Source organism: Aotus nancymaae, unplaced genomic scaffold (genome assembly GCF_030222135.1).
Source record: "Aotus nancymaae isolate 86718 unplaced genomic scaffold, 86718_ANA_hifiasm-v0.15.2.pri h1tg000029l, whole genome shotgun sequence".
NCBI classification, from domain to species: Eukaryota; Metazoa; Chordata; class Mammalia; order Primates; family Aotidae; genus Aotus; species Aotus nancymaae.
This window is the reverse complement of record NW_026988442.1, coordinates 6,703,718-6,714,325: the sequence shown is the minus strand read 5'-3', so window position 1 is coordinate 6,714,325 and position 10,608 is coordinate 6,703,718. Positions and strand designations below refer to the sequence as shown.

Genomic DNA, 10,608 nt, shown 5'->3' with positions numbered 1-10,608 from the left:
AGGCAGAGGTTGCAGTGGGCCAGGATTGCACCATTGCACTCCAACCTGGGTAACAAGATTGAAACTGTCAAAAAAAAAAGTTGTTTATTAAGGTATAATTTATACACAAGTACAAATAGATGAACTCTGAAAATGCACACTGTCCTGGAACCAATCTAGATGGAAATATATTCATCATGCCAAAGGTTCATCGGGCCCTTTTGCAGCCTATTTCCTTCTCCACTCACAGTCACACTGTAAGTAAATGAATATTTAACTACTGGACATGGTTAATTCTCACATCCAGTAACTAGAACTCAGTCCAAGTAATGTAACAAAGAAACCAGTCATTTAGACTTGGGACCAAATTCTCAAAAGCAGAGTTCAAAAAATAAAGATAAAAAAACAGTCATTTAATGTACCAAACACAATATGCACTGGAAAAAAGGATTATGATAAAGCAATTTTTTTAAGTATTTTTTCTTGCCGGGGGCAGTGGCTCACGCCTGTAATCCCAGCACTTTGGGAGGCCAAGGCGGGCGGATTACGAGGTCAAGAGATCGAGACCATCCTGGCCAACACGGTGAAACCCTGTACAAAAATTAGCTGGGCATGGTGACGTGCGCCTGTAGTCCCAGCTACTGGGGAGGCTGAGGCAGAATTGCTTGAACCTGGGAGGCAGAGGTTGCAGTGAGCTGAGATCATGCCACTGCACTCCAGCCTAGCGCCTGGTACCTAAGCAAAGCTGTCTCCAAAAAAAAAAAAAAAAAAGCATTTTTTCTAATGCCAAATGTAGCCGTGGGGGTTGTATATATCTACTTTAGTGACACTAATGTTAAGTTCTGATAATCTCCTATCAAATTAGCCAAAAATGTATGTATATATGTTTTTTTAAATGGAGTCTCACTCTGTTGCCCAGGCTGGAGTGCAGCGGCATGATCTTGGCTCACTGCAAGTTCCACCTCCTGGGTTCAAGTGATTCTCATGCCTCAGCCTCCTGAGTAGCTGGGACTACAGGTATGTGGCCCCATGCCTAGCTAGTGTTTCTCATTTTTAGTAGAGACGGAGTTTCACCATGTTGGCCAGGATGGTCTCAAACCCTTGACCTTAGGTGATCTGCCAGACTCAACCTCCCAATGTTGGGAATTACAGGCCTGAGGCACTGTGCCCAGCAAAAAATTCTTAATGTGCAGCACAGTGACCTTGCAGCTATTAGTGGGAATGTTTTTAAGTCTTTCTTCACAATTTCAGGGCTTTTTCACTTTCTTGGTTGGATCCAACATCCAGGGAATTTAACACATCTTAGGCTGGGCGCAGTGGCTCACACTTGTAATTAGGAGGCCAAGGCAGGTGGATCACGAGGTCAGGAGATCAAGACCATCTTGGCTAACGTGATGAAACTCCGTTTCTATTAAAAATACAAAAAACTAGCCAGGCGTGGGGCACACACTTGTAATCCCAGCTACTCAGAAGGAAGAGGCAGGAGAATCACTTGAACCCAGGAGGTGGATATTGCAGTGAGCCGAGATTGCGCCAATGCACTTCAGCCTGGGCAACAAAGCAAGGCTGTCTCACTTCTGGTGGTCCTGGTCTAGAATTAAAAAAAAAAAAAACTCTCTCTCTCTCACACTCACACACACACACACACACACACACACACAAGACATCTTCACCCTTTGAGGGGAGCTGCTTGCAAAAAGTGTACTCAGAGAAATTTTGCACAACCATACTTCTTGGGCTCCATCACAGAGCTACTGAAACATCCAAGATTCTTGTAGGACTCTCTTGGCTAAAAAAGAAACACTGCATTATCATTAAGCCCACATGATTTTGGGTAATTAAGCTTCTGAGGAATATTCATTTTTGCTAACTAAAATGATGAAATATACAGGATATGTTCTCTCGTTTGTTACTTGAGCTCAGATTGGAATAACAAGTTTGACAAGTGAATCCTCTAAAATATCTAGTAACCTACTGCATTTGAAATAGTTTTTATCTTCACCAGGTTGCTCTAAACTGAAAAAACATTCACATGAAAGGGTAGCTGTAGCTGGCAATTCAGGAGGATACTTCCAACAGTCCTGGTCCAAATGAAGGCACTGCCCATGATGTTTGAAATTCAAGTAACTTTATTTAAATTCAAAACCAATTCTTAAAACTGCATTTAGAGTCAAGACCCTTTTGTATTATAAAAATCACAAGTATTTTTAAGAGACAAAAATACTTCTAGGTTAATTAGACTGGATCTGACTTTGCAGAGATCTTTAAACAAACTGCAGAGAATAGAGAAAAAATAGGTTATTTACAGATAACAATATCTACATATGTACTTAAAGGTACAAATTTGGTGACAGAAAAGACTTCAGTATATGCTGGCATCTCAGAAGCAGTTCTCAAAGAGCTTAGTTTTATTTTCTTGAATTTTAAGAATGCCTAAGATCCTTCTTCATCCTCGATCTTGGGAGCCAAGTAGTACTTTAAGTGTCCCATATCAGCAATTTTATACTCTACAACTGAAAGACAGGAAGATAGTCAATTACTGACGAGTATCACATATATTACCTACAAAATAAGGTTCAAATTTATTATCTTACCAAGGGGTACATCTGCAGACATACTGAGTGTCACTGTTGAAGAGAGTGGAGTGGCTTTTGTAAAGAAGTTCAGGTACCTCAGTGCAAAAGTTAACTGAACTGGTTCATTCATCTCTATGGTAACCTACAAGAGAAAACAGATTCATCATTAAAAACAGCAAGAAACTCTGGGAGGCCGAGGCAGGTGGATCATGAGGTCAAGAGATTGAGACCATCCTGGTCAACATGGTGAAACCCCGCCTCTACTAAAAATACAAAAAATTAGCTGGGCATGGTGGTGTGTGCCTGTAATCCCAGCTACTCAGGAGGCTGAAGCAGGAGAATTGCCTGAACCCAAGAGGCGGAGGTTGCGGTGAGCCGAGATCGCGCCATTGCACTCCAGCCTGGGTAACGAGCGAAACTCCAACTCAAAAAAAAACAAAAAACAAAAAACAAAAAACAGCAAGAAAGTTGCAATCTATTAGCTCATTATATATTAAAAGAAAAAACATACAAACACTTTCATTGGACACTTTGGAAGAAGCTATGAAAATTTTGAAGACTTATACATAAAGCAAAAGAATGGAGTATTTAGCTTGTTTTTCCTATATTAATTCAGATAACCAAATTATGTGATATGGGAAAGCTTTTCTTTATAGAAAATTTTATAATGAGCAGCCAATAAATTAATGAAACATTAATTTCAGCTCTGGAAACGCTAATTAATGACTTAATGGATCTAGACAATGATTATTATAGCTGCTAACAAACATTGCAAAGACACCCAGACACCCTGTGCCTCCTACTAGAATCACACATTACCAACTATAAAGTATTCTTGCTCTCCCACCCCCAAAACAAATCATCCTGAATATCATCAAGGCTCCAGGGCTGTAGCTACAAGTTTGTAGGGCATACAGGATAGAGGAATTTATGTATACACAGGGATGCAATCAGCAAAATCCAAACTCTGGAAAACCTAACAAATGATCTAATTTCTTTAACAAATACATTGTAATGGAAGAGAGAAAATGAAATTAGAAGGAACCAAGCTAGGTGTGGTGGCACACATCTGTAGTCCCAGCTGCTTGGGAAACTGAGGCAAGAGGATCACTTAAGCCCTGGAGATTGCACCACTGCACTCCAGCCTGGGTGGACAGAGCAAGACCCTGTCTCAAAAACAAAGAAAAACGGGGGGGAAAAACCCCCATGAGATTGGCATAGGAGTGGAAATGTGATCCAGGAAACAAAGAATCAGCTCCTGGACTTCATTAATTAAAAAAAAAAAACTTTTCAACTGAATTTCTTTTATTTAAACTAAAGGTAGACCATTCATTCAAGGGATAAGAAAGCAAGATCTAGTATTTATTGTAAGCTTATAATGTATCAGACACAGCATATGCTATTTAATCCTAACAATCCTACGAGGTTAGGACCTTTGTCCTTGATTTACAAAGTTTTGATTTATGCTCAGGCTAGTAAGTTGAGAATGAGTTTTGCTCTGTCGCTCAGGCTGCAGGGGAGTGGCACAATCTCAGCTCACTGCAACCTCTGCCTCCTGGTTTCAAGTCATCCTCCTGTCTCAGCCTCCTGAGTAGCTGGGATTACAGGTGTGTGCCACCATGCCCAGCTAATTTTTGTATATTTAGTAGAGACAGGGTTTTGCCATGTATTCTATTTTGGTTAAACAAGGGCTCTCTAGGCACTCTCAAAGTTGCATGGAGTCTGCTTTCTAGCTTTAGTGAGAAGTCTCCCTCCTGTTTAACCTTTGATTCCTGCTGCCTGTGACTTTGGCTAAATTGCCACTTAAGGTTGCTCAGCCTGCTTCTCTACCTTTAGAATGGGCTACCAATTGGACCCACAACATGTAAGCTAATATAAGGATTACATAAGAGCTCATAACAGGTAGACTTTTACGCCTAACCATATCTTTCTATTGAGTTGCTGACCTATGCTCAATTATTTGATAATAGAGTAAGTATCTCCAGAAACCTAAAGGTTAGACACCTAGCTTCCCAATCCTATCCTTAAGAGCCTGTGGGCTTGATCCATAAACCACTGTTCTGTGGTATGTACATGTGCTGAATTTGGATGGCACTTATAAATCAATTGCAGATTTCAACAGTATCCCAATTTTCACAAATTACTTAAGGTACAATTCTGTCCACTTTTAATTTTAGCAATTAACCCAATATTAAGTAGTATTAAAATTCTCTTCAAACTTGGGAACGTCTTTGTAGCATTGTGAAAAAAAGAAAACAATTCTTTTCAAACTATTTTCTTTTTACTTAAAAACTACTTACAGCTTCCTCCTCTTTATCGACATTACTTGTCTGTGACAATTTAATGTTTCCATTTCCAAGTTCTCCACTTGCAGAAAATTTCACTCCATCTTTTGCACAGGAAATTACAACAGCATCTCCGATATGGCTGAGATCTCGGCATATACGTGCAAATTCACCAGAAGGCATCTTTACTACACAGCTGTACTCTTGTTCCTATTAAGAACAAAATTTTTCCAAAAGTTAAGTGTTAGAAACTTAATGATTAGGCACTCTTTCTTATGAGGCAACATCTGAACAATCCACAATCAAGATTTTCTGATTACTTTTAAAATATGGCTCAGAGAATTTCTTAACAACCTCCAACCACTCAAAAGAATAAATGGAGATTAAATGCTCTCTCCAGGGAACAAGAGCCTCCTCCTAATCATCCTCCAGGGATAAAGCAAGAGGACATTAGAGTATGCCACAGAAATGATGATGGTGCAAGCAGGCCTAACTACTTTCTAAAAAAACCTAAGAATATGACATTAGGTATTTTCAACATTCCGACATTTCTTTTCTCCTTTGCTGTTTATAAACCTAACCTGGATAAATTTCTTCTAAGATATCTTTAAAATACACTTAATAAAAACCAAGCATTCTAGAAGGAAAAAATTTTTAAGAGGTTCACAGAAGTTAATGCAAATAGACAACTGGCAGTAAACAATAAATACAACCAGTTTTAGGCTTGTGGTAAACAACAACTATTCAAATACTAAAAATCTGTCTTTGAAACATGCACCAGTAGATACATTTCTAGAAAAGTTTTATGAAGTAGGCTTAAATTATATTAACATATCTTGAGTGGGGAGGATTGCTTGAGGCCAGGAGTTCCAGACCAGCCTGGGCAAGACCGTTCCCACCCATGCACAAAAATAAAAAAATTAGCTAGGCGCGGTGGGACAGGCCTGTAGTCCTTCCTGGTCACTTACGGACTGAGACAGGAGGGTTGCTGGAGCCCAGGAGTCCCAGGTTACGTGAGCTATAAGGCTCCACTAAACTCCAGTCTGGGCAACAGAGCAAGACCCTGTGTGGGGGGAGGGGGACGGACGGACTGACAAAAAACCTCACATTCTATTACATAACTATCATGCCTGTGTACAGTGCTCTTTACAATCAGAAATTGATACTCACTGGAATTCCAAGTTGTTCAACATCCAAATCCATCAACTTCATTTCATAGTCTGAAACCTTCTCCTGGTCTACCAAAAGAAAGCAAATGCTGTTGTGAAATACTGATACAGCGTTCTGATTTTCTGTAGCTTCACAACTCAGTAAAAAGGTACGACTTACTTGGTGCTTCAAATACTAGCGCCAAGGTATCCGCATTATCTTCAGCTCTTAGTGTAATGATATCTTCATTGCCAGCGCATTTTAGTATTTTGGACATACTAGAAGACAGGAGACACATGGTTTAAAATCAACACCATCTGCTAAAGGTCTGTATTTCTAATGCAGTTAGAAGGGGTTACCACTCTCACCCATCAGGCCATCTCAGAACTGGTGGAGAGTAAATGTACTGCTGGAGGATGTGAATATAATGCAGACATTTTGGGATGCATCTGGCAGTATTTATACTAAAACGCCACCAGCAGTTTCCCTTCTGAATAGAAACAATCTCCTGCCACCAAGTAGGATGACAGGCTGACACATTCTCGCAAGGGCACATTATAAACCATTTAAAGTCAACCGCGACTGAGCCGGGTGGATCGCCTGAGCCCAGAAGTTGGAGATCAGCCTGGGCAACACACCGCGACCCCGTCTCGAACAAAAAAGAAGTCAGCCGCAACTAAAGCGTCCATTCAAGGCCATCGGGATATAAGGAGCCAGAGCCCTGGAGCAGTGTTCCTGACACTGCAGAAAAACCAGTCATTTTCCCGCCACCAGTCGCTTTGTGACTTTGGCGCGAAAAACCAGGTTCGCACTGCAACAGCCAGCGCGGGCTTTTCGGAACCGCGCGCTCGGCTGGGCCCCACCCCCACCCCCCGCGCGGCAAGCCAATGAGAAGGCGCTGATGGCCCACGCCAGCCAATGAGGGCTCAGCTCGGAAGCGCTCCCGCCAAGCGCCGGAGATAGGGGTGGGCCGGAGTCAGCTCTCGGCGCTGCCAGGCTCACCTGGTGAGGTTCACGCCCATGGCCAGGTTGCGGTCGCAGCGGTATGTGTCGAAGCCCTCAGACCGCAGCGTGAGCTGCACCAAGGAGACGTGGGACGAGTCCATGCTCTGCAGGTTTACGCCGCTCGAGCTGATGTCCCAGCAGGCCTCGTTGATGAGGTCCTTGAGTGCCTCCAACACCTTCTTCAGGATGGAGCCCTGTACCAGGCGCGCCTCGAACATGGTGGCGGAGTGGCACCAACGCGGCTACAGGCAGGCGGGAAGAAGCAAAGTCTAGCCGGTTTCGGCTTCAGGAGCCTCAGAGCGAGCGGGCGAACCTCGTAACGGGAGGCTGAGCCCTAGAAAGACGACGACCGCTCCCTTCGGCCTGCAACCGTTTAATGCCGCCGGGTCCGCAAGCGCGCGCTCTCACCCTGCGCCGCGTTGCGACGTCACCACGTCGCCACGCCCACGGCCTGCGCGGGGACACTTTAGGGCCAATCGTGTCCCTGCTCCCCGCGAGGCCCGCCCTCCTAGAACATGCATTGGAGGATGCGGGCGCAGGGCGAGGCAGCGTTCCGCAGGTCTCCCCGCCTCTTTGCCTGACTGATGAACCTGGCCGCTGGACGAGCCCGGGCGTCTGTGGGGATCAGGCCCAGGCTCCGGTTCGTCAAGCCCCAGCTTTGTGGTGCCTCCTTAGCCTCCCATTTCGTGGGCAGAAAATTTCCAGCCACGAAAGTGAAAGTTAAATGCAAGTCAAGCCTACCGGGAGGAAAAACCTCCTTGCGGCCTGAAGAGTACAGCTGCTGCAAATATGCTTTTTATTTTTCAATTACAGAATTGATGCGCTCCTAAGTGTCACCTGATAGATAGGTGAGCTGTTACGTTAAACTTAGCTCTCTATCACCCTCTTAACATTCCCACATCAGCTCTTAGAATCAATCGTTCACTGTATAAAGCTTTTAAAGCTTTTTTAAAAGTACGAATACACATCTTTTTCAAAATGCGTTCATTCCGTAAACACTTCGAAAGAGTATTTAATAAAGTAAATTTAATTTTATGCCACATTTTTTCTGTATCAGTACCTCTTTAAAAGATAGCATCACATGTGTGTAACCCAATTTATCAAGCTCCTGTTGTTAACTACAAACACTTTTGAGTACTTAGGTAATTTTGGTGTCATCAACTCCTTGAAGTAATACGGCTGAGTCAAAGAGCGTATACATTTAATTTTTTTTTTTTTTTTTTTTTTTTGAGATGGAGTCCTGCTCTGTCACTCAGGCTGGAGTACAGTGGTGCCATCTCAGCAAACTGTAAACTCTGCCTCCCGGGTTCCAGTGATTCTCCTGCCTTAGCCTCCCGAGTAGCTGGGATTACAGGCATCTGCCACCAGGCCCAGCTAATTTTTGTATTTTTTTTTAGTAGAGACGGGGTTTCACCATGTTGGCCAGGCTGGTCTTGAACTCTCAACCTCAGGTGATCCACCTGCTTCAGCCTCCCAAAGTGCTGGGATTACAGGCGTGAGACACCGCACGTGGCTAAATTTTTGATAAATATTACTAAATTAATCTCCAAAAGTTTGCAATTTACATTCTAGCCAAGATTGTGTATGAACATGCTCATTTCTCTTTCTTTTCCCAAACTAGATATCAGCAATCTCGTTTTTAAATCATTGCTCATCTGTGTGAAAATTTCAATTTTTTTTTTTTTTTTGAGATGGAGTCTAGCTCCGTCGCCCAGGCTGGAGTGCAGTGGCACGATCTTGGCTCCTTACAACCTCTGCCTCCCGGGCAATTTTGCCTCAGCCTTCCGAGTAGCTGGGATTACAGGCGCCCACCACAACGCCCAGAGAATTTTTGTATTTTTAGTAGAACAGGGTTTCACCATGTTGGCCAGACGGGTCTCAAACACCTGACCTCAGGTGATCCACCCACCTCCATCTCCCAAAGTGCTGGGATTACAGGAGTGAGCCATTGTGCCCAGCCAGAAAATTTCAATTGTTATAGGAATTGTTACAGGGTTTGTTGTTACTCTCTTGCTTTGTTTACACCGTTTTCTCTTTAGTTGCTTTTAATGTCTTGGTCAGTAGAACTCCTTAGTTTTTCTACCATGTATCTAGGTATGGATTTAGTTTTATTTATCTTGTTCAGGGAACTGCAGATGCATTTCAAGTCTGACATTTTCTCAATCATTATGGCTTCAAATATATCCTCTCCTTAGTCTATTCTTTATCTCTGGAATGTCTTTTTTTTTTTTTTTCCTAGTTCAGCTGTGACTTCAGACAGGATTCTAAGAGGAGTTTCACAGTCTCTTTCCTGGGTTTTGTGGAGACTTAACTTTACCCTTCTGTGTCAGCCTCTGCACTGGGTCAGCCTTAAAAGGGAACAGGAAAGGGCAGTTCTATTATAAGATGTCTTCAAGTATAATACGTACCATTATTTTATGTAGCACAGGAAAGAAAACTGTCAAACTATTATTTTTTATTATTTTTTAGAGAGGGGGTTTCCCTTTGGCACCCAGGCTGGAGTGCAGTGGCATGATCACTGCTCACTGCCACCTCCAACTTCTAGGCTTGAGGTATCCTCCTGCCATAGCCTCCCAAGTAGCTAGGGCTACAGATGTGCACCACTGCACCTGGCTAAGTTTTAAATTTTTTTTTTTTTAGATGGAGTCTTGCTCTGTCACCAGGCGGGAGTGCAGCCGCATGATCTCGGCTCACTGCAACCTCCACCTCTTGGGTTCAAGCGACTCTCTTGTCTCAGCCTCCCGAGTATCTGGGACTACAGGTACGCACCACCACGCCCAGCTAATTTTTGTATTTTTAGTAGAGATGGGGTTTCACTATGTTGGCCAGGATAGTCTCTGTCTCTTGACCTTGTGATCCACCCACCTCTGCCTCCCAAAGTGCTGGGATTAAAGGCATGAGCCACCACACCCGGCCTTTAAATTTTTTTGTAGAGAGGAGGTCCCACTATGTCACTCTGGCGGTCTCCAACTCCTGGGCTCAAGAGATCTTCCCACTCAGCCTCCCCAAGTGTGCGATTACAGGCATAAGCCACTGTGCCCAGCCTCAAACTGTTATACAATGCTTTATCACTTAGAATTTCTATTTTGTTTTAAAAGAACTTTTAGACTTTAAAAACATTCTTATTATATTACTCTTGTGCATACAAGAAAAAATGTAAGCTACATTGGTTAAGGCATTTCTACTGTTTCTCCACTCAGTTGCTGATACTGTGTTTTTCTGTATAATATTATACCCTGTGTTGTTAAGGGTGTTGATGATGTAGCATTTTTCAATAGTGCTATTCTATTGTCTCTCGAATTTCTTGCAAGCCTCTGCTACCCATTTGTAAGTTTTGATGTTGGCACTTTCTTGCTTTATGTGTGATGGACAACCCATTTGCATGTGCATCTCAGTATCAAAACATAATACAGCATCATTTGTTTGTGGGTACTTTCCTTTCTTGGGTCCCTTAAAATCTCAGTTCCTTCACAAAATGTGGAATGTGTTCATTCCTCCAGTGAGGAGCATTTACTTCACTAAAAACAAATGCATATGCTCCACTACTCTGTTTCAGTTCTGTCTGCTTACATAATAACATTTTGGTTTAATGCCAAATCACTGTAATAGATTTG

At 42.8% G+C, this 10,608-nt stretch overlaps 1 protein-coding gene and 1 non-coding gene across 2 annotated transcripts; both read right to left on the bottom strand.

Moving 5' to 3' along the window:
• Positions 1-2,085: 2,085 nt before the first annotated feature.
• On the bottom strand, positions 2,086-7,386 carry PCNA (proliferating cell nuclear antigen). Its single transcript, XM_012455397.2, has 6 exons — positions 6,992-7,386; positions 6,170-6,267; positions 6,011-6,078; positions 4,856-5,050; positions 2,574-2,697; positions 2,086-2,492 (listed from the first exon to the last, which is right to left on the bottom strand). Exons 1-6 carry the CDS (start codon positions 7,210-7,212, stop codon positions 2,413-2,415), a joined length of 786 nt encoding a protein of 261 aa, XP_012310820.1. The 5' UTR covers positions 7,213-7,386; the 3' UTR covers positions 2,086-2,412.
• Positions 7,387-9,236: 1,850 nt separating this feature from the next.
• LOC135277122 (small nucleolar RNA SNORA26) lies at positions 9,237-9,355 on the bottom strand. The gene has a single exon (XR_010344721.1). It is a non-coding gene; the product is annotated as a small nucleolar RNA SNORA26 (small nucleolar RNA).
• Between the last annotated feature and the right edge of the window lie 1,253 nt (positions 9,356-10,608).

Bases quoted from the DNA above. Each gene is read 5' to 3' on its own strand.
- PCNA (XM_012455397.2), bottom strand. From the start codon at position 7,212: ATGTTCGAGGCGCGCCTGGTACAGGGCTCCATCCTGAAGAAGGTGTTG. The intron at 6,268-6,991 runs GTGAGCCTGGCA...CCTGTCTTCTAG, and splicing joins ATGGGCGTGAACCTCACCAG to TATGTCCAAAATACTAAAAT. The intron at 5,051-6,010 runs GTGAGTATCAAT...TGTTCTTAATAG, and splicing joins TTGAACAACTTGGAATTCCA to GAACAAGAGTACAGCTGTGT.